Raw genomic sequence first — 22,956 nt, forward strand, 5'->3', positions numbered from 1 at the left:
GGAATACCGGGGAGACCACAGCTGTCTTCCCAAGCTGATCAGCAGGAGGTTTGGGCTTCAGGAGTGTGTACTGGTGTGTCAGGCACAGTCCCTGGGAGAAACAGCTTAATCATCACCTCCACCCGGGCAGTACCTGAAGATTCCAAGTTGCCGTGCAGCCTTGCCAGAAAAGGCAGAATTTGTTAAATAGCTTCTAAATCACATATGTGTTAGGATTTGTGGGTTTTGCTTGGTGTTGGCATTTTTTGTTTGTGGGTTGGGTGTTTTTTTGTTGTTTGTTTGTTGGGGTTTGGTTTTGTGTGCGTGTGTGTGAACACCCTGCAAAGATAGAGGTTGCATTTCTCGACATGCTTCGGAGAAGCGGAGGTATATCGGGGCCATGGGAGCTTCCTACAGCGGCGGGCAGGGCTTTGGAAATGGTTATCGATGCTGCCCGAGCGGCCGAGGAGGAGACGGGTGCTGCAGTTGCCAACCACCGGTACGAGGACACCTCCCCTCACCGGTATAAAGATGGCCTGGGAGCCGGGCTCAGGCCGCACTAAGCCGACGGGCCCGGTCCTGAGAAGCCGCCCCACTGCTCGGAGCTAACCGAAGGGAATGGGCGGCAGCACCGTGGGGATCGAGCAGAAGGGGCAAGCCGCGGCTGCTACGACCGGGGCAGGCGGCGAGCCGCGCCCGTTTCGCCGGCGCTGAAGGACCTGCCGGCGCTGCACCGCCCAGGCACCGCCGCTAGGAGTCTCCTTGGGGTGGGGAGGGCCGAGCCGCACCGCCCGCTCGGGGGCGGGCCGGGCCATCAGCTGACCGGCTCCGCCGCGGTGCTCGGCTGGTGCCGCCGCAGCTCAGTCGCTCTTCCCGGCAGCGGCGTAACCCCGCGGATTTACAGCCGGACCCCGCCGCGTCTCGCCGGCCTCCCTCCTTCCCTTCCTCCCTCCCCCGCTCCCGGCCGCCGCGATGCTGCCGCACTTAGCCCTCCTGCTACTGGCCTCCGGCGCCGCTCGGGCTCTCGAGGTAAGCGGGGCAGGGGGCGGCCGGGCGGGGGCTTCCCCGCCGTCCTCCTACGCTTCCCTGAGGCTTTGTCTGCCCGCAGCCGCCCCTGCGGCATGGGTTTAATCGCGGCGGAGCGGACGGGCATCCCCGGCGTCCGTCCGGCAGCCAGGTGCCTGGAGGCTACTTCCCTGGCTGCCGTCGCCCTTCTGCCGCTTAACAATAGGGCTGCTCCCGCCGAGCGGGGTGGCGAGCCGGGGGGGGGGGGGGGGGTGGCGGTGAGGAGTAAGCGAGCTGTGAGCCTCTGACGCCGGCGCCCCTCGCCACGCGTGTTCATGGTGGGACTCGAATGGCCAGCGCTGTCCCTACAGTCGGAGCCGAGTCCCTTTGCTTACTCGGCTGATGTCGCCGGGGCGCAGCCCCGTCAACTTCGGCCGACGCCCGCAGCTCCGCCTGGCGCGGGGGGCGGTGGCGGGGGTCCGCGGGGAGGAGCGGCGGAGCCGCCAACCGGGCGGGGAGGGGGAGGTCCGTAGAGCGCCGGCTCTGCCGCGAGTGGGGGAAGGGAAACTTTATGAGCGGGGCAGCGGAGTGCTCGGGGGCATCCCCTCGCGGGGTGGAGACTGGAGAGGCAGAGCTGGGCTGTGGGTACCGCTGCCCCCTGTGGGGGTGCTGCCGAGTGGAGGGGAGGGCAGGGCAGCGCCTCCCGCATCGCGCACATACATGCAGGTGTGCGGAGCGGCAGTAGGGAGCTCCCCGCGGGCTGGCGCAGCAGCTCTGTAGGGGCGGGCTGGCGGCGGCTGCGGGGATGCGGGCGGGGGCCGTGCCCGCCCCCGCGGGTGGGTCGGTGCAGAGCGGCGCGGAGGCGCGAGAAGATGGCGCCTCTGCAGTGCAGCAGAGAGGCGCCGCCGTGCGCGTTGCGGCCGCCAGCAGCCCGCGCCCGTCCGCGGCATCCCCTGCTTTGCCCTCCCTTACCCGGGGGCGGCTCTGCCCGCCCTCAACCTGGCGGCATCCTCCGCCGAGACCGCTCTGGGTGGGGCAGGGGGTGGGAGGTGTTCCCTGTACGCCCCCGGCTGCGGCCGGCGGTGTAAATGCACCGTGGCGCCTGACGGGGTCGGAGGAGCTAGGAGGAACGCACTAGGGCTCCGCAAGCCCGGGCCTCAGTGGAGAAGGCGAGCTGGCTCTGTGTCAGTGTTCCCCTCTAGAAAAAAAGGCGGGGGAGAGGAGAGTTACCTTCTGTTCTGCTTTGGTCCTTGGGCTTGAAACCTCAAGTTCTGTCGTCTTGGACTATTAGCCCCCCCTTTTGGCAAGGGGGGATCAGAGGATATGTGGCGGTGAAGCGAATGTGAACAGCCTAAAAGCAGAGCGTAAGGCTTGGCATTCTCCGTTGGGCAGAGAAATGCAGACCTGCGGCTCAGGTGCTCTTCCCAGTAGCAGGCAGATGAGAGGAGGCTTGGTCTACATCCCCACCACCGAGACTGCCAGCCACAGACTCTGTCCTCCAGGCGTGATCATGTCAATATTGAGCAGGTTATAGCAAGTCGAGCAGTTGTAAAGATGCTCAGAGGTTTAAAGCTTCCAGTTACAAAACTCAGATTTGAGTTTTCTCAGCTTGATGTAAGGATTTGTTACCTAAATGCAATAAAAGAAAATTTCTGCCTTGGGTGCATAGCTGAAGTAAAAATAAAATATTTTATGGTTGAGACTGTGCTTTAGGATAGACTACAGAGGAATGGTAATTTCTGTAGCCCTGACCTTACAGATAGGGTATGTAGACAATGCCACTGTAAAAGTACTTGCAAGAAATAAGGCATGGATTTTGCACCAAAACCGTTCAAGGCAGAGTCTGTTGTTCAGAGATGTCTGCAATGGTGTCTGCCTTAGAGATACCCGGAATTTTTCAGAGACATCTTTTGCCTTGGAATGTCTGCTTAAATGGGCACAGATGTTTCTGCAGAAGCTTCTGATCTTGTCATCTCAATTTCATACGAACATTTGGGGCTCTGCATTTATCCATTTGTTGAAATGTTTGATAGCGGAGTAGGTTTTAACATCTGGTTGTCCTGTGATCAGGCATTTTCCAGTTTTGATACCTATAGATGTTTTGAACAAGTGAGAGATATTTATTTTTAAAATAACGTTAAAATATTTCATAATAGGAGTTACATGCATGCATTTCCTTCACTTGAACTGTCTGCATATGCTAAACTGTGAAATTTTGATGTTCTAATTAGATTCTCTTTAGTCTCTTCTCTGAAATGAGACATTTTTCCCTGCCATTTTAAAAAGTGCTTTCTGGAAAGCAGCAAAGAACCTGTAGGTTGCTTTTACAGGGAATGGTATAAGGAAGAGGGAAATGCAGGAGCAAACCAAATTCTTCTGATATTACACATGAAGAATTTCTTTCTAAAATTGCAGGTAGATTAATAATGATTTATGCAACTTTAAAGGAAATATTTCTTAGTGATGCTCTGGTGATGTGGTTGCTTAGCATGTTGCTTCTGCCACTCACATGAATCATACTTACTGGGGTTAGAAGATTCATTGACCAAGAGCTCCCACAATTTGTGAAACAGTCATAGTCTTCAGTATCTACTTCCCCATTTAAGCTCTTTTCATTATGTGTCTGATTTCAGTAGATTCATGGAACAGAAACTAGCTATCCTTGTGAATTTGCATGAATGATCCTGGTTTCTCCCAGTTAGCACACTGAGGTTATCAGGATTTCAGCCATGCCTGTTGTGCTCAGTGCTCTAGTTCCATGTTTAGAAGTGAGACTTTTGCCAGCTGACTGAAATCAGGTTAACACATTGGTGTCATGCAAGCTGCTCCTCAGAAGATGAGTTGACAGAAAGCATGTTTCCTGACAGATATTTTTTTTCAAGTGGGGAACACAGGGCTTTATAGGATCTTAATTTTGATATTTATTTATATATCTAGTAGAAGACACAAAAAAATTGTTTCTTCATTGTTTGGTTTTCAAGCAGACCTTTAGAAATTACTTTGCAGTGTGGGAAGGGCACTTCCATTACAGACTGACCCTTCCCATCAGTCCCGTTCCTGAATTCCTGTGGCAAAAGCTTTGTGTTTGTTGAAGGGGCCTTTTTGAATTTCCTATTTAAACTGCTGCTATGTTGGAGTGAGTAGGGGGTGTGGGTTAAGTGGGCCAGGGCAGTTGCTGTGGGTCCTGGTGTGCTGTCAGGGTCCTTGGCAGTCAGGTGGACAAATCAGAGAAGAATAGAAAAAGAAGCTTCTCCCTTGTTCCCTTATTTCTCCTGTTTGATTAATGAGCAACAGACAATTTTGAGACTGACATTTTCCTCAGATGCCTTTTCTGGGGGAGGGGGAATGATCAGCTGCAATCAGCTCCATCAAGTTTTCATACATATTTTGTGAAGAAGCACAAGTTTTTGATAGTTCACAATTCCCCCCCAGCTGTTTCTGTGCCAGGTGCGCACAATCTTAATCAGTTTTAATTGATCGATATTGGATGGTATGGTGAACCTACAAGAAGTGTAGGTCATATTTGATGGCTTTTTGTGACTTTTCTCTTTGCATGTGTGTAATAAACTGTAAAGGATAATAAACAGTTTGCTTTACAGGCTCTATGAAGAAAAGGTATGACAATTTGTTTCATCTGGCAGTCCTTCTCCAATAGAACAATTAGCAAAGTGGCATAGGATTATAGTAACTTCTTGATGAATTGGCAGCTGTTTTTCTGATCAGAATAGATTTATTTTTTTTTTGTTGTGAGTCACTAAAATAATTAAAAGAAGCTGTTGGGTGTGGAGACTTGATCAAGAAATTAGTAGATGAGATCACAGGATGCACAGGGAGGTTTCTGGTCCAACTCCTTGGCCAAAGCAGCGCCAGCTCTGGGATCAGGCTGCATTGCTCAGCACTTTCTGCTCTTGGGTCTTGAAGGTGAAGCTCCATGGTCAGAGCCTGTGCAACCTCACTCAGCAGCCTGCTCCATGCACAGTTTATTTGATTCATCTCTCCATTGAAACATGTCTCAAAACTATTACTTGTTTGCTTTAAAGACAGTGCCTCCAGTCTTAATTTATATCTTCAATGATGAATATTCTGAATGAGTGTCATTTTGACAACTGTCACATCTTCCAGAAAATGTATGCAATAACCAGGATTGGGTTTGCATTTAATAAAGATCAATAGCTGTTGAATGCCCATGTATATCACAGAATCACCAAGGTTGGAAGAGACCTCAACGATCATCAAGTCCAACCTGTCACCACAGACCTCATGACTAAACACACGTTGCACTAAAGTCACCTGGTGCGTCAATGCTGTGTATGCAAATAAGTATTTAAATCTTCAATGTCTTTGTATATTTAATGTATGGTATTAAAATTGCCACATGCCTGCATCTTTGAATATACATTATTTTCGTGTATAGGCTATATTAAAGCAATAGCCTCTTTGATACTTCTGTATCCTGACAATGAGGAAATGGAGTTCTGGACTGCTACTGATAAAAATGACAATTGGTTTTATATATGGTAATAGGTTCACTGAAGTTGTTAGGTGAGCTGTCTGTGTGGTTTTAACACTGAAGTCTAGAGCTGTGTGTTATTGGATTTAAATTCAGGGGATTTTTGAAAAAAATCCCACGGTGTAAGAAGATTAAAAGTAAAGCAAATTGAAAAAAATAGTGAACGACGTTCTGCAAGCTTGGTGTGCTGTTACAGCATACCTACTCCTGCCATCAGAGTGTGCAACAGTTGCTGCCAGGCTGAAGATTGCCAAGAGTAGTGTTGGTAATAAGCTTGACCCTGGAATAATTTGGAGACAAAAGGACTTCTCTGAAGAGACTTCAAAACTTTCCCTCTATTATTGTTTTGCTGTGTGGTTTAGGTTAGGGTTTGTTGTTTGTTTCTGTGTAGTGGTGGTGGGGGTTTTATTGGTTTTTGGTTGGTTATTTTTAAACTGAATTCAATTAGTTTGATGAACCCTGGTTGTCCCATCTCCATCTAGAATCTGCCCTCCTTCCCTGACTCTGCTTCAGAAATGCCTACAGCAGAGGTTTTTAAAACACATTTTCTGTACTTTTCGGTGATACCAAACCAGTAGAGAATATTAGCTGGCAATGACTGGTGTGTGGGTTTGAGTTTTCAGTCCTAGAGAAGTGACTTTTCTGTCCTTGACTGTAGTTTGACATGGGCTCTGAAACCTGGGTATTTGTCCTTCTTTTAAAAACAAATAAACAAACAACTGCCCCTCATTTTGATTAAAAAACCCTTTAGAGACCTATGTGATTGTTGAAGCTTGTGGTGCTCTCCTGTAGATTCCAAACATGCTGGAGATGTATCCAGTTACCAAAAATAGTCATCAATCCTTGTGAGAAATGAATCATGGAACAGAATAGAAACAAAAGACGTGGGGATAATGGCTCTGTTCAAAGGGCACCAATTTGAATGACTACCAATTAGTGTGTACGTAGATGAGTGGTCAGTAAAATACCCCAACCAACCAAAAAAACCCCAACTGACAAAAACAAAACAAAAGATCCAAGGCAAAACCCCAACCAACCACCACCACACCTCAAGCTCCTTGCCATGTGGAGTATATAGGATTGTTTTGACGTTGCTCTTTGTGGCAGAACAAATACTTAGCAATGATTCAAGTAATAACAAAACTCATGGTGATGAAAATATGGGTAAGGGGCAGTACGCTCCACAGTGGCTAATGCCAGTATCTTCTACTGGTTCACCAAACGTAGTTTCCACTTGACAAGAATATATGGTTTTGTGAACTTTAAGATATTTTAATAAGTGATGCTTTTTAGGATGGTGCAAAACCTTAAATCAGCTGCTGATGTTAAGGGCACCGCTGTTACACATTTTCTTACCTGCACTGATTAATAGAAACAGGAGAGAGCAGCTAGATATGGGTATTGCTGGCTTCTTTACTGTAGCTCCCTGAGTAACAATGTTGTAAGAGATGTGACTTCTCCAGGTGAGAAGCGAGTCTTGTAGCTTGCCATGTTTTCTGGCTGCTGCTTTCCAGAAGCATGAAAACTTGATCTTCTTTTGAGGACTTAAAGGGTTAGTGCAGACTGCTGTGATTTACAAGGCTTTCCAAAAGAAGCAAACCATCTGGTCAGCCGACGGCATTTCAGGGACTGTGGGACAGCCGAACTTTAAACAGGAGCCCGTGAGCCCAGTGGGCTTTGTGGTTTTGTAATCCGGCTGCTTTTTTCAGACAGTAGTTAAACACTGCTATTCAGCTGGCAGCCGACCAAGCTCAGAAGCTGGCTTCTGAAAGCTGCTCTTCCTGCTTCCACCGGTCACCACCACTCTAAGCCCAGCTTTTCAGTGCTTTTTTGATCCCTGTCTAGGCTGGATTTATGGTCTTGTGCCGTGGTGAAAGAAAACAGGTTGTGCCTTTTTTTCGTAGGTGTCATCTTCTGGCCGATGCTTCAGAGACTTGAGTCGGAAAATGGCCACAGGCAGTTGAACTGGCCTAGCTAAAAGAGCAGGCAGCTTCTTCGGGAAAAGAGCACCAACCTCTGAAACCACATTTGCTGAAGTTTACGAAGTAGCATTTAATTAAGGAGTTAGTCCTTTTGCCTTCCTCTGTTGACCTGCAGTAGGGCATAAGTAATCCTTTCACACCTGCCCCCTCATTCATTCTTGATTGCTATAAGTTAGCGTCGAGCCACTGCAAAAGGCAAAAATCCCCAAGGAGCTGTTGTTCAGGGATGGATAACTCCATTCAGTTCCCACTGACCCATTTTGAGCTAATCCAGATAGGAATTCTCTCTTCATCCTTTGCTGGTCTTTCTTTCCCTAGAGCAGAGCTTATCTATTCAACCACAGCAGATAACATATGACAGGAATGGGGCAAAACTGGTTGTACCTGTTAGTAAAAGCATTTTAAAATGGCTTCTTTTTGGAGCAGGCTGCCAATGTGGTCTGGTGTGTTAGTCTATAAGACTTGCATAATTTCTGGTTGGAATTGCAATTAGTAAAACAAGGAGTGTATCTAATAGGAGTTCACGATGGGGGCAGGAGGTAGAGTGAGCAAAACCATATTAATATTGGACTTTGATGTTTTTAAAACTAAGAAACAGTTCATACATACACAGGCCAAATTTAGGTGAGAGTATTACTTGGTGCTAACAGTTTTGAAATAGATCTTTTTTGTTGTTTTTTTTTTCTTGTGGTGAAGGTGAGAATTGCCTCCTCATCCACCTCCAGAATTTAGTGGTATCCAATGGATGTACATTTAAAAAAAAAAAGAGAGAATGGGGCAGGATTTTGGAGTTATTTCCAGTCTCCTTGTCATGCTATCCATTGTCTGTGTCTGCAGCAAGGCTTCTCTTACCTTATCAGCACATTTCTTAAAGTAGAGATTGCTCATTCTGAAGCTCTGACCCCATAAAATTGAATTTTCTCTGAGTTGTGGATTCTACAGAGGTCTTCAGAAAGGGACTGGACGTGGCACTTGAAGCCATGGTTTAGCAGTCATGAGGTCTTGGGTGACAGGTTAGACATGATGATATTTGAGGTCTTTTCCAACCTTACTGATTCTGTGATTCTCATTATTTAGTTTTTTTTTACCCCACCTGCTTTGTCAGAGACCATGATATGGTTTTGAGACAAACTGCTAACTTGTTCTCCTTTCTGTGCTTGGTTATGTAAATTTATTTGTAGCTAGAGTTTTGGATCTGTAATATGGAGTACTGAGCTGATTAAGTAGTTGTATTACATTCTGCTTTCTCACAATTTCAAAGGTAACTTAAAAAAGCTACATTTGTTCCATATGACTTGCCTGAAAACATGGGGAGGTGGTTTTGTTTGTTTGTTTGTTTGTTGTTTTTCCTTTGGATGCTGTTAATAAAGGTTTGATTCTGTTGTAGATTTTTGAAGCTCCTTGTAAACTAAATCATGACTTCTAGGTTCCTTTCTTGGGGGGGAAAAACACAATCTCTTTTCACTATACATCTCACAGAATGTCTGTATATTTGTTTATGTAAACAGTGAAAAATATCATCTTGTGTAGAGGAAGGTGAACTGAGAAGAAAACTGTTTAGTGTGACAATAAAGGCCATGGCTTTAAAACAGTATTCATTATCTTTGGGATTTTGTTTTTACAGGTGTTGTAAATTTAAATATACTAAATGCTGCTTCATCATAGTTTAATTGTTGAGTACTTACAGTATGGGAATGAGGGGGCTTGGGGCATGCATAGCATAATGAAGTATCTAGACCTGCAGCATGTGTGAAGCTGTTGGGTTGTTTTGAAGCTTGTTTGATATTGTACTGCAGCTCTGCCATGTGTGCCATGTCTGTTCTTCACCCAGTTCTCTTAAGAGAGAAAAATCTTTTAAAAACCCAAACATGTATGCATATATAGGGTGGTTTGGCCCTGGTTGGGGGCCAAACGCCCACCAGCGCTGCTCTATCACTCCCCTTCTTAGATGGACAGGGGAGAGGGGAAAATATAACAAAAGCCAGTAATAAGATAGAAGCAATTTAATAATAATAATACTAAGCACAAGCAAAAGACCAGGTGTGGAAGCAAAAGCGAAGAGAGATGTTACTCTCTACTTCCCATGGTGGTCAGTCTTGAGAGGCAGGGCTTTATACATAATGGCTGCTTTGAAGGACAGACACCATTGACAAATATCCCCCTACTTCTTCTTACACTTAGTTCTTACATCTGAGCTGGTATCATATGGCATGGAATACCCCTTTGGCCAGTTTGGGTCAGCTGGCCTGGCTGTGTCTCTTCCTGAGATCTTGCCCACCCCTCTTGGGGTGCTCTTGGGGCAGGGAAGTATTGGAAAAACACAACTCAGCAGTAGCTGAAACACTGTTGTGTTATCAACACCCAGCCACAGGACTGCAAAACACAGCACTGGAAAGGTGCTTCAAGGAGATTTAACTCCAGCTCAGCCAAACCAAATACAGTACACTTGTATTCAAGCAAGTGAAGTGCAGTAAAATTGCTTTTAATGATGTGTTTTTCAATATCATAATTTTTTCTCTCGTTTCCTTTTGCCAGTTCTATCTCTGGTTCTGTTAAGTCTTATAACATTGATCTAAATTTGTAACAACAAACTTTTTAAACTGTGAATTTTGAAACTTCATCTTGTCTTTCTTTCAGTGTTGTTTAGTTTCTAGACCTTCACTGCAAGGAATTTGCAGATGAGAACTTGACTGTAGTCCCAGTGTCCAGAAGAATACAATTCACCATTGATCAGAGCCCTGGAAGAGGTGGTGGAGTCTTCTCTGGAGACTTTCAGAACTCTCCTTGACTTGTTCTTGTGCAACCTGTTCTAGGTAGCCCTGTTTTAGCAGGGGATTGGAATTAGATGATCCCTAGAGGTGCCTTCCAACCCCCACCATTCTGTGATCATAAAAATGACAGATTTTACATAACAAAAAAGAAAGGCAAAACAAACAAACAATAAAACCAGCTTAGAATGTATTGTTTAAATTTTAAGCAGAAGACTAAGAAGGGGAGTTTAAAAGCCTAAAAAACAAAATCAGAGACCAAATAAGGGACAGAAGACATGGGAGGTTTGAGGGAGTTTTGAAAACTTTCACTTCTGATTAAATTTGTTTCTACTTAGCCATGGCTGCCTTTGATTTCCCATTGTGCTAATAAAAGGAGTGGGGAAATTTTTACTTTCCCCTGCTAGCCTTGATGCCTTAAAAGCCAGTTTCTCCTGGCAGAACTTTTTTTCTTCATAGTTGTGATCACATCTTTGAGCTGTTGAGGTGAAGTGTTTCACCTTTCACTGCTAGGCTGGCAGGCCCGTTTGAATCCCAGGTTGGAACGACATCTGTGGTGAAAACAGCACTTGCCCGCTTGAGTCACAGACGTTTATTTTGATGAATGGCCAAGATAAGATGGGTTGGTGGGGGCAAGGTAGATGCCTGCAATGGGTGTTTCCTGCTGTGTGTTCAGGGAGGGAGGGTTACAAGATCGTTCTGGCTTGGCACTGTGCTCTGAGCTGCTGGCTTGCTATGGCTGACAGATTCATTGAGTCCCTGCTCTGTTTTTGAGGGGTCTTTCCTTTGGGCAGAGGAGCTAACACCTTTCTGAGGTGTTTGCAAGAAAATCCCATGAACAGCTGAGCTTGGAGAGAAAATTCATTTGTGATAAACAGCAGGGTAAAATTAAAGCATTTTACTTTGAAATTGCAGTTTATTTCTGAAAATGTACTTACAGGAGAATTTGGATTTGTCAAGCAGCTTTAGGTCAATTTATGGGTACCATACCAGTTCTGCAAGTTCCTGGTTAAATCTCACAAATCTTGGGCTAAGGAAAATCAAAACCTGGGCACTGAAATTGAGGCTAACGTAGATAGATAGCTTGGTTCATCTGAACTGTCCACTTTCATTTGAGTGGAGCAGTGCATGCTTGGATATAATTGCATACACAATTGTTTGTAACATGTTTTAAGGAAATTCTCTTAACTGATTAGAGGGAGAAAGCTTTAATCAATTTGTCACTTAAAACTTCTGAGTAACAAAAGGCTGCTGTGTATTCCTTTTCTAACCAGAAAGACAAAATGTGACTTACACAGTGCTGTTGGCTTGGGAGACTCGACAGGAGCAGGCAGGAGTCTGGAGTTTCCTGTTTTTTCTGTAAACCCAGTGTTCTGTAAACCCATTGAGGTTTTAGTGTCTGCCTCATTTTAAGATGGGATGTTGAGGCCTGAAGCTCATATAGAAAATGGGCCATGGGAAGGTGGGTGAAGACAGAATTGTCCACCTTGTGCTCTGCAGGGCTTTCCCCTGCCCCTGACTCTTCCTAGGCTTGGACCTCTTGCCCTTTTCCCATCCTACAGCTACACATCAGGTGTTGTGTAGTGAGTTTAGGTAAACTCGGCATGGATTTGAGATTACCTTGTTGCATGCTAGATGCGATTTTTGAGGAGTTGAGGCCGGGACAGGAATTAAATGGGTCTAATGAAGAGAGGTAATTAAAAAACAAACAAACACCCCAAAAATTAATCACAGCTCTGGAGGTAAAACTAGATGAGAAAAACAATCAGTAATTTATCAGAAGGAAGACTGAAGAACATGTTAGTCGTCTCCACAGAGGAAATACCGGACAAGGAAAGGCACGCTGATCTCCACTGTCTGGAAGGCATTCAGGCAGGAAACCAGAAACATGTTTCTGAAGCAGAGGCTTGAGGCAAACTGAGAAGAGAAATACGTAAATAGATGTTTTAATTTTTTTTCCCTCTAGATGTGAAGATTGCACAACTAATTTTATATAGAGGTAGATACAAGATATTTGGCTTCATCATGGTAGACAGGACAAATGTAACAGCTTGTGATGTGCAGGTCAGATATTCTCTGTTCAAATCACAGGGTATGTACCTTCTGGGAACTCCAGTGCCTTTGAACTCACACCATGAGGGGAATACAGTGGTGTCTGGCCATACAAGGTTTTGTAGACAATAATACAGTTGCAAATACAGCATAAGTTATTTGCTTGTTTAGTTTAGGATAAAGAAGAGTTTTGGTGTTACCAAAACATAATTAAGCCTTAAGTTTTATTTATCCTTTAAAAACCTGTTGTGAATTAGTATTTTCTGTGCCAAACTGCTTACTATTAAGGTTTGGAATTTTACAGATAACAATGTGTTAATATTTGCAGAACTATTCAAAGATACAATTAGAAAGTGTCTGTTCCTAGAGTTAAACTGCAATAAGTGGTGATAAGTTTTCTGAACCCTTACAAAAAGTTTAGTTTTTTTATCAGTCCTGCTGAAACACAAGATCCTGAGCAAGTTTGGATTCTGTCTGTCTATGGTGCAGATAGAATTTGCTGCATGCCTTGAGCCCAACTTTGTGGCTCTTCAAAACAGATATTTTTTTTTAAGGAAAATAGAAACAAGTTTTAAGAAATTGTCTTGAATTGTAAGTGGCCATAAAGAGTATTTGTAGGTCTTCTCATTTTTAAAAGTGATTTAATTGCAAAATCAAAAAACAAAACCAAACCCACCAACCAAAAAAATCCACTTAATAGGATGATCACTAAATAATGTGTCTGAGGAGCAACAGCTTCCCAGTTGCTTCTGTAACAGCTGAGGCTTTTACAGAAGGCCAAGTGAGTCTTTGGGGAACGCTGCATTTAAACTGAAGCATGGGTTTTGCTTGTCCATTACTTACTGCTTTTTTAATGACAGAATAATTTGAGCAAGGAAAGTTTTTAAATTTGATTATTTTGGCACATTAGAAATCTGCAGACTAGATTTCAGTGTAGTACTCTCGCTTTGACTGCCTGCAGCTCTCTCTGGAATTACAGTTCTGGAAAGGTGTGAGCTTGTCCGGAGAGATGGGGAAAAAATGAATTGTAGGTCTCCTTGCTTGTTTCACCATTCCATCAGAGTGTCATTTGCTTTATTTGTAATGTGCTTGTCTGAAGCCTTAAAATTTGCTTTGAATTCTTGCCTTTACTTTGAGCCTTGCAAAATCTCTCATGATCACGGAGACCTCTTGGGTTCTCCCTTCCCTTGCCCTGCATTGTAATTCTCTTGCTGTTCCTCTACAGCTGTCCTGCCCATCATTGTCAATGGGCAATGTCAGTAGCTGTCCCTCCAGGGCTTCAGAGGCTTTTGGGTGTCTTCCACACAAATTAAAACTCCTGTTATTTACCATGCAGTCAATAAACTCTTTTGTATTGCATGTTAGATTTGTCTTTGGGTCACTATGTCTCTCTCAGGTCCTCTAATTTTTTTGGTGCTCAGTTGCTTTGTCTTGCTTTAACAGTTTCAATTCTTGTTTCAGAAGCAGCAATGCAGTTACAAGGTTTGTCTGTCTAGGAAAAAATAAGAAATAAATCAACACCTAGCAAAAAAGAGCCAAAGAAACATCATCATCCAACTTCTCACTTGCCTGTTTTGCTTTGAGAAACATATGGTGTTACTGGCTTCCTAATTCAAAGACTACTTTTAATGAAGTTGTCAGCCAAATTGCTGGTCTGCCTGAAGATGACTTGCAAGGAAACAAAACCAGGAAGACCTTTCATATTGCATATCAGACTGTATGGTTTTTTCTGAGTTGGTAGGAAGAGGCAATAAACTTCCTGGATATTTCTGGACAACCAGTGAGTCTCTTGCAAGAATGAAGTGGAAGAGTAGGGAGAAAGCTTTACAGTTGCAAATTAATCTTTAGGAGGTCTAACACTTTCTGTTTAAAATACCTATAGATTTTGATAACGCGTGCCTTGCAGGTTCAACCTTCTACTGGTTTGAATTAGCAGTCTGTGCTGTAGGATACCAAATTTTCTTGCTAAACTGGGTGTTATAGAAAACTAGAACTGATTTTTTAATTATTATTTTTTTTCAATCAAAATGCTAGAAAAGGAAAGGAGAATTATTTTTAACCATCTGTTTCCATGACTTCAATTACATGTCGTGAAAGGTACATAAATCATAAAATGGTTTAGGTTGGAAGGGACCTTAAAGATCATCTAGTTCCAACCGCCCTGCCATGGGCAGGGACACCTTCCACTAGACCAGGTCGCTCCAAGCCTCATCCAAGCTGCTCTTGAACACCTCCAGGGAAGGGGCATCCACAGCTTCCATGGGCCACCTGTTTCAGTGTCTCGCCACCCTCACTGTAAAGAATTTCTTTCTAATATCCAGTCTAAATCTGTCCTCAAGCTTAAAGCCATTCCCTCTCATCACAACAAGCTCTTGTAATAAGTTACTTACTGGCTTTCTTGTAGGCCCCCTTCAGGTGCTGAGAAGCTGTTTCCAAGGTCTTGCCAGTGCCTTTTCTCCAAGCTGAACAGTGCCAACTCTTGCAACCTGTCACCATACAGGAGATGCTGCTTTGGGAATTCCTTTAGGAAGTGTTTCTGCTTTTTAAGTCCTATGTAGTCAAATCACTTACAGCATTTAAACTGTTACAATGTCAAACATGGAAGATTTTAAAGTGTGTGTGATGGCCATGTCCCCCTTGTCATTATGCATGTACTTTGAAAGGAGAGAATGCATCCAGGGCAAGAAGGGCACGCAGGCTGTGTGAATAGCCTGCCTATACTGTTGGGCTGTGATTCAGTGAGATATGCTTTCTTATGCATGATTTTTACCTTTTCTTTTAGTAAACTGAAGAGGGCACAGCTTTCTGAAGAACTTATTCTAAAATAATGTTTATTGTTTCTAGAAATGTTACTTCAGAGACTTTGTTTAAATTCAAGGTGGGGATGGAGAAGGTTGCTAATTTGGTATCCTAGCTACACCCTTGTGGCTCTCAGACAGTAATGCTATCAAGAACAGAAGATGTAAGCCCCATAAAAATCAAGTAGGGGTTGAGCTTCTACAGAGTTAAACTGAAATGTTGTGTATGTCTTTTTCAATGTATTTGTACAAGAGTGTGGTACTCATTTGTTTTAGTTGTCTTGGAAACTCCTTTCACTCTCCTCCTGTGTCCTTTACTCTCAGACACAAAATGAATAGAATAGAATAGACCAGGTTGGAAGAGACCTTCAAGATCATCGTGTCCAACCCATCAACCAATCCAACACCACCTAAACAACTAAACCATGGCACCAAGCACCCCATCAAGTCTCCTCCTGAACACCTCCAATGATGGTGACTCCACCACCTCCCCAGGCAGCCCATTCCAATGGGCAATCACTCTCTCTGTATAGAACTTCTTCCTAACATCCAACCTAAACCTCCCCTGGTGCAGCCTGAGACTGTGTCCTCTTGTTCTGGTACTGGCTGCCTGGGAGAACAGACCAACCTCTGCCTGTCTACAGCCTCCCTTCAGGTAGTTGTAGAGAGCAATAAAGTCACCCCTGAGTCTCCTCCAGGCTAAGCAACCCCAGCTCCCTCAGCCTCTCCTCATAGGGCTCATGTTCCAAACCCCTCACCAACTTTGTGCTATGTAGAAAGCTTAATTAAAAAATCCCAGCCAAAGCTAAATGTGGATTTTTGGTTTGGTGAGGTTCATTTTGGGGAGAGTGTTTTTGTGTTGGTCTGTTTGTTTGTTTGGTGTGGTGTTTGTGTTGTTTGGCTGGTTTTGAAATTGTGTTTGGGGGCTTTTATTGTTTATTTTTTATTTGTGGTGTTTGTGTTGTTGGTGGTTTGGGTTTGTTTTTTTTACCCAAACCTTGGTAGTTCTCTCTCTGACATCAGAAATACTCTTGAAATTTCTCAGACTGATTCTCCTGTCAAGGTCAGGTCAAGTGAAGTCTATTAAAGGTGCTTTCAATGTCTAAAGTTGTGAATGTTGGTCTTTTTTTGTTTAATGTTTAACCAGGTTTATGTGTACTACTTGGTGTCAGTTATGCACAATGCCTGGATTTGCTTGAAGTGTGCAAGCTACATTCCCTTAGAAGTAACAAAAATAGGCAAGTGGCCTGTAAACCAAGCTGACAAATTAATTGCATGTGTTTCAATATACTTTTAAGGGGGGGAGAGAAGAAAGAAAGAGAAAAGGGTATAATAGCTTGGTTTTCAAAAGCAGCATGCCAGTTATGGATTTGTGTTTCCAGAACAACGTAAATACTGTGGTTCTGCAGCTTGTGTTGTTTTGATTAGGTGTTCAGAAATGCTTATCATAATTGGTTGATTGTTGGCACTTGCAACAAGCAGCTGGGATGTTTTGAGAAATTGCTCACTTGCAGCATGCCACAGGAGTGCTGGGGGAAGAAATGAAATTTTGTTTGGACTTAGCTAAAAATGCAGTGTTAACGAAGGAGAGCTTGTCATTTGGAATGGGAGTACTTCATCTCAGTGAGGCTCTGCTGTCCCCTCAATCTTCAGTACAATTTGAATTCTGTAGTTGGTTGCAGTTACACATCAGTTGTCCTTGTAAGACTTCACATGAAGGAAATGAGGAAAATGGATATGGTCTTAAATACTGAAGATAATGGATTTTTTACACTTTCCCCTTTTTATGGGGTCAGAAAATGGTACTCAATGATTTGGGAAAGACCTATTAGAGCAATCTGTGTCTCTCACATGCTTCATGTAATCTACAGGCACATTCCTCCGAGGGCACAGTCACATCCGCTGTCGTGAATGGATCAGCACTGAGAAAATGTGCTGAGCAGGCTGTGGCTGGGACACTGGCTCCCCAAGTATCTCTTCCTAACCTCAAGGGACTTGTTGTGTTTGTCACTTAAAGGAGCAGTGCAAGAAGCAGTTGCCTGCCTCTTTTGGGGTGGTTGCTGCTTTCTTTTCCGTCTGTTAAGTGGATGTTTGTTTGAAGAACATTTTGATGTGGTTTATATGTTACATATGGATGTAGGCTCAAGCTGGCAAAGCTTCATGCCTAACCTGTATTCATGCATGTGTGGGTTTGGTTGTTTTTATTTCTAAGTGATGACTGTTGGGAATCTAATGACATTCATAGAAATGATTGCTTATTTAAAATATAGGGAGGTAGCTCAAGATGTTTTGTTTGGGGTTTTTTTGCTTGTTTGTGTGTGGGTTTTTTCTTGGTGTGTGTTTTTGGTTTGTGGGTTTTTGTTTGTTTGATTGGGTTTTAGGTGGTTTTTTGTGTGTTTTGTTATTTGCATTTTAAATCCTTTGCCAGTCATCTCCTGAGATGTTACCTATATGGTGAAGATGTTACTAGCTTCATAGATGCAAAAATAAGACAACCCTTGCTTAAATGGGTAATGACTGTAGGATGGAAATACAAAGTCTGTTGTAGGTGAAATCCAAACAGCTTGAAGTGGAACTTCAGGCTGTTGGGGTTGCAAACGCTGTTTGTACTTGTGCATTGACATGTATGCATAGAAAAAGATAACTAATGCTAATTATGGTTGGTTGTAGAGTGGCAAATGGACAGGGCTCATTAGTATCTCTGAATTTGTATATGCTCACTTGAGTGGAAAATGTATGCCTGGGGTTATCTTACTCTCCTGTCCCCTAATAAATATTACATTAAAATCATCCTGCTAATGTTATCCTGAAGTTCACCTTTGATATCATCATTCCAGAGGTAGAGTGTAGCATCTCAGATAATACTGAGATGTGACTTTTTTTGTTCTGATGACTTGTGCCTGCACAAGAAAATGTCAGCTGCATGGCACCAGGCCGAACTGTAAGAAGAGTCACTGTGCATGTGTAGGAGTGAACGTTCCCAGCTCTCGGTATGAAACCCAACAAACAAAGACATCTCTAGAAAATGAATGTGTTACCCAGTTGATCAATAATTAAACCCCACATTGACTTAAAAAAATATAAATATATATATCTGTAAAGGTTTCCAAGGGTATATCTGTGGCTTTGTGCTTTTTTTGTTGTTGAAGGTTTTGCTGCTGGTAGATTACTCTCCACTCTTGTGCTGTCTTTTTCACTGAGAACCTGAATTGCTTTTCACCATTCGCATTTTACTTCTTCCTAAGAACAACACAGTTAATTTTAGCAACACAGCTTGGATGTTATGTTTGAGTTGGTTATAATTAATTTCTGTTGAGGTACTCAGGTGGCTTGCAGAGAAGTTGATGGTAATGCTCTAGCATAATGTATTTTTCAGAGTTTTTAGCAAACTAATTAAAATGCTACTTGTCTATTCTTGAGTTTTTCTTAAACTCCTAGCTCCTGAGCTTCCAGATATCATGCCCCTTTATGGAAGGGGCGACAATCAAAGGCCTTGAGAGGAGAGGTTTGCACAGAAATGCAATGTCTTCCTTCAGGAGCTGCTGTAGGTATTTCCCAATATGATGCTTGGAAGTGCAAAAATGATCAAGGTACACAATGCAAGAAGAATAAACTGCTGGCAGTTATTGTCAGCTAGATCATAGTCCCAATTTGATGTTTCACTGGTAAATATGGTGGTTCTTTTCTTAATCACCTAGAGCTGCGCCAGGGAAGGTTTAGGCTGGATGTTAGGAAGAAGTTATTCACAGAAAGAGTGAGTGGCCATTGGAATGGGTTGCCCAGGGAGGTGGTAGAGTCACCATCACTGGAGGTGTTTAGGAAGAGACTTGATGGGGTGCTTGGAGCCATGGTTTAGTTGATTAGGTAGTGTTGGATGATATGTTAAACTCGATCTCAAAGGTCTCTTCCAACCTGGTTAATTCTATTCTATGCTATTCTGTGCTATTCTAGAAACGTCTTTTTAACCTTCTAGAAATACAATACAAATGTGGATTATGTGGGATCTGCTCTCTAGATGCAGAATATTTCTTTGCTAAATATATATTTACGTGTATGGGTGGTAAATACTTAAAAGCAGTGAAGTTAAATGAGTGCTGATTTGCAAATCTGGTTTTCCAGGTGGAATAAATGGCTAAGTATATTTGAAGAATATCCTATGATGTCTATGCATTGTAAATCTTGAAGCTGAATGTATTTACAGGAACTGGAGTGTGTTCAGCACACATGTGTCTCTATCCACTCTAGCACTGATTTCCAGCATGTCTTCCTTGATCACTGTTATTTGTGGGAGAGATGTTCTGTCTTACCTGTAATTGCAAATAAGTCAAGCTGACAGACAAGCTGCTAGGCTGGGCTCAGCTGTCTGTCAGGGCCTTAGAAATGAGAAATGATTGGAGCTGTAAGAGTAGGAAGAGGAACAGCTGGATATGGCAGCTCATATCTGTGAGTCAGGCTTTTCTTTTGCAGAAAGCAGGCAATGTTTTCTGAAGTGTAATAAACCATAATGGATGCAGGAATATTCTTATCAAAGCATTACTTTTACTTGTGGTTTTCAGATATTTGCTGGACTTGTGGTTGCAGTGTGCTAAGTTAGCAGCAGAGAGGAAATGTATGTTAGTGACTGACAAAAAAAAACAAGTGTTGAGTTGCCGTTCTTGAATGAGGAGGGAATGAAAAGTCCAATGTTCTACCTTGTCTTGGAGGGACATGTCTTAACTCCTTGGGCTGGGCTGCTGGCTTTAGTATGATGTTTGTTCTCTAGAGGGTGATCTTTGGTCTTCACAGGTTCATAGGAGCAGAAACGTCACAAATTCCAGTCCATAGAGCTGCCCCTGTGTGAACAGAATGACGCTCTTAAGGTTTGATATTGTTAGGCACTAATGCAATATCACAGGGCTGAAAAGACTGAGGCAGGACTTTATGCATTAGTCATGATCAATTTGTATGTAACATTTTTGCCAATGTTTATCTGCCTGTCTTGATCTGGAAGTTGGGAAGGAGATGCTGTTCTTTTGAACATTCCCATGAGTGAAATTCAGGCACAAACAAGGACATATATCAAGACAAGACTGTTTATTAAAGAGAGAATGGAGAAAACAAAGGGAAGGAAAGGGGAGACAGAGGGAGAGAGAAAGAGAGAGAGAATGGAAAAAGAGAGAGCAGGAGAAAAATTACCACCCTGTGGTCCTCTTTGGTGGGGGGAGAGGGGGACAGGGGAGAGACTTTACTGGGCTACTGCCTCCAGGATGAGATGTTGCAGGTGATGCTCCCCCCAGTAAGCTGGTGTAGCCCAGGGCTTTTATACTATTCCTTTTTCATTCATTGTGGCTCCATCTGGCCTACATTAGAAATGCATATGTGGCTTCCAGGGGGTCTTTCCTGTGTATTTGCAGGGGCTGGCACCGAGCAGCCTCCACCTCTCTTTGCCATTCACTGTCCACCACAGCCCCTGGGCAGTTGCTGTCTTGGTGGGCAGAGATGACAAATCAGGCAGGATGATCTTACCTTTGTTGAAACACTCTCAGCTCATAATGCAATCATCACAATCACAAGGTGCTTTAAATGTTCGAGAGGGCATTTCCCCCTACCACAATTAGATTTGAGCAGCCTAGCAAAACTCAGACTGAAGTGATGTGAAATTTGATGACCTGGAGGAAGTGTTTGGCATGGTAGCTGGACTCCTAAGTCCAAATACACTGGAATCTCATCACTCTGAGATTTAAACACTTGCTGTGTATATTTAATTTCAGGTTTTAATGCATCACGCGAGGCTCTTAGCTTGCAACTTCAGAAGGTGTGTAGCTCTTGAGGCTATCCCAGCCTGTGTGATGTATGTGCTGCTTCAGAGCATTCTGCTGCTCAAGAGGTGAGCCATTCAGGATAGTAGGCATCAAAGGTGGCTAGTTTTGGAGGTGTGGGATATATAAGCATGTCAGATTTGAATGGAAAGGAGGGTCCTGTCAGCCTGGGAGTTGTTCTTTTTGGCACTTCTGCTGTGCCAAGTTCATTCTGAAATGAGAGTAAAAGTAAACTGCCCTCATAGTATTGTTGTGTGTGGGGTTATATACTGTGCTTGAGCTTTGGAGCTTTGGCATCCTGCTGGATGAAGTAATTGTGCAAGAACAACTTCAAGGTGGGTTAAGTCTTGAGGTTTTAACTAGCCAGCACTTGTACAGTGGGCATTACTAGTAGTTTTATTCTTTTGCCACTGCTGAAGCTCAGACAAGTGTAAATGAGAAGTACTAGGAATTATGTGAAGTTTTGTGCCTCCTAGGTGCTCAGAATGATTCTGTTCCTAGAGGTGAATGGTGTGTTCTGTGACTGCCTGGCGTTTATAAATTGTCCTTCTCAGGAGAACATCTATTATTGCTCCTGAATCTGTATGATCTCTATTGAGTTGTGATAAAAATAATGTTGGAATCATCATTCAGGAGTAATAATAGAAAGACCAGCCAAAATCAGGCTATTTTCTGTCACTGACTTCACTTTCAATGCTGTAGCTATAAAAAACCTCAAAGTAGTTGTTTCCAATTGTCATTTTTAGGGCAGTAGTCAGTGTTGCATCTGGATGAGGGAGTGAGGAGGTTTCTTGTGTACATATTGTGCTGTGCTGTGAATTTCCATGTGCACATGCTAATAGCTCCCACTGAAATGCCCAGTAATGTCACCATTATACGTTCTCCTGTACTTGAGGAAGAATGACTGAAAAAAAAATGTTCAGGTGAGAAGTGTGCCCTAAGCAAATCCGGCAGACTGACTGGCTTTAGTCTGTTTCCTTGCTGTGAGAAGGTCATATTTTATAAGCACTTATGGTTTGTACCAGTCTGTTAATGGGTGATGCCACAGCCAATTAGAGAATCACAGAATTAAACAGATTGGAAAAGACCTTAGAGATCATCAAGTCCAATGTCCCAAAGTCCAGCTATAGGTTATTTTGGTGAATTTACTTGATGTCCTACACCTTTCTTTTTCCATAACAATAGTGAGTGTAGCTACTAATCAGCACTGCATAAAGCATTCCTGTTTTTTGAACGCCTTGTGTGTTTGCTGAAACACGTTGAAACCCCACCTGGTGACATGCAAGTTTACTGCCAAAACAATGTAGTGTGCAAGTGGAAATTTCTGGATGGGGAAAATTTGTTGCAGCTGATGCAGCCTGCAGCTTGTGCAGCACCATGCTGGCAGTGCACCACTCAGGGTAAGCCCCTGGCTAAATCTTAAGGGAGGGGACAAGCAGGGTGGTATGGATTAGAAAGGGACAGCATAGTTAGCTTTCTTTGTTGCCTTGGGTTTGGCTTTGGTTTTGAGATTCTATTTGTTTCAAGGCTGTGTTTTCACTGTGAGAGACATCCTTGTTTTTTTCCTTCTGCATGTTATCCTTGTTGCAAGTTGGTGTTAATTAGGCCACCACTATATGGCATTTTTGCTGACAGATGGGTTTTGTACGGACTCTTGCAGTACATTGCTGAGCTATGGCTGCTTCATCTCGTGTACTGCTGGCTCATTTGCTTCCAGATGCCTCTCAATCGATTTGGCCTTGGTGTGATCAGATCAAGTGTTGCTCTGAGTGATCTTGTTACATTCGCGTCCTGTAGTTTACACTGAATGTTTTGATGCCTGCCTGACCACAGACAAATCTGTTTGCTGCTTTGTGTAATTTGTGATGGACTGAAGGGAGAAATAAGACATGAGATAACATTTCTGTTATAAAAAACCTAAACAAGCCAACAGCTCCCAACCAGCCTAAACAATCCAGCAGCCCCCAATCAGCTTAAACAAAGCAACCAAAAATCTGTGTGATACATATGTATGTGTACTTCAGTTATGTTTGTGTGCTAGCTCAAAATTGCTTGTCTGCTGGT

The 22,956-nt window shown here is 43.4% G+C and overlaps 1 protein-coding gene across 3 annotated transcripts in view; it reads left to right on the forward strand.

Moving 5' to 3' along the window:
- The first annotated feature begins 801 nt into the window (after window positions 1–801).
- The window catches only part of APP (amyloid beta precursor protein), a 212,352-nt gene continuing 190,197 nt past the window's right edge, over window positions 802–22,956 (forward strand). Inside the window, exon 1 of one of the 3 annotated variants that reach the window (XM_054166113.1) lies at window positions 802–1,008. In XM_054166113.1, coding sequence (XP_054022088.1) covers window positions 952–1,008 — 57 coding nt within the window. In that variant the 5' untranslated portion in view covers window positions 802–951. The remainder of the gene's footprint in view (window positions 1,009–22,956) is intronic. The other 2 variants (XM_054166112.1, XM_054166114.1) reach the window with 2 other exon arrangements.

This window comes from Dryobates pubescens, chromosome 12, assembly GCF_014839835.1.
Source record: "Dryobates pubescens isolate bDryPub1 chromosome 12, bDryPub1.pri, whole genome shotgun sequence".
Taxonomy (NCBI): domain Eukaryota; kingdom Metazoa; phylum Chordata; class Aves; order Piciformes; family Picidae; genus Dryobates; species Dryobates pubescens.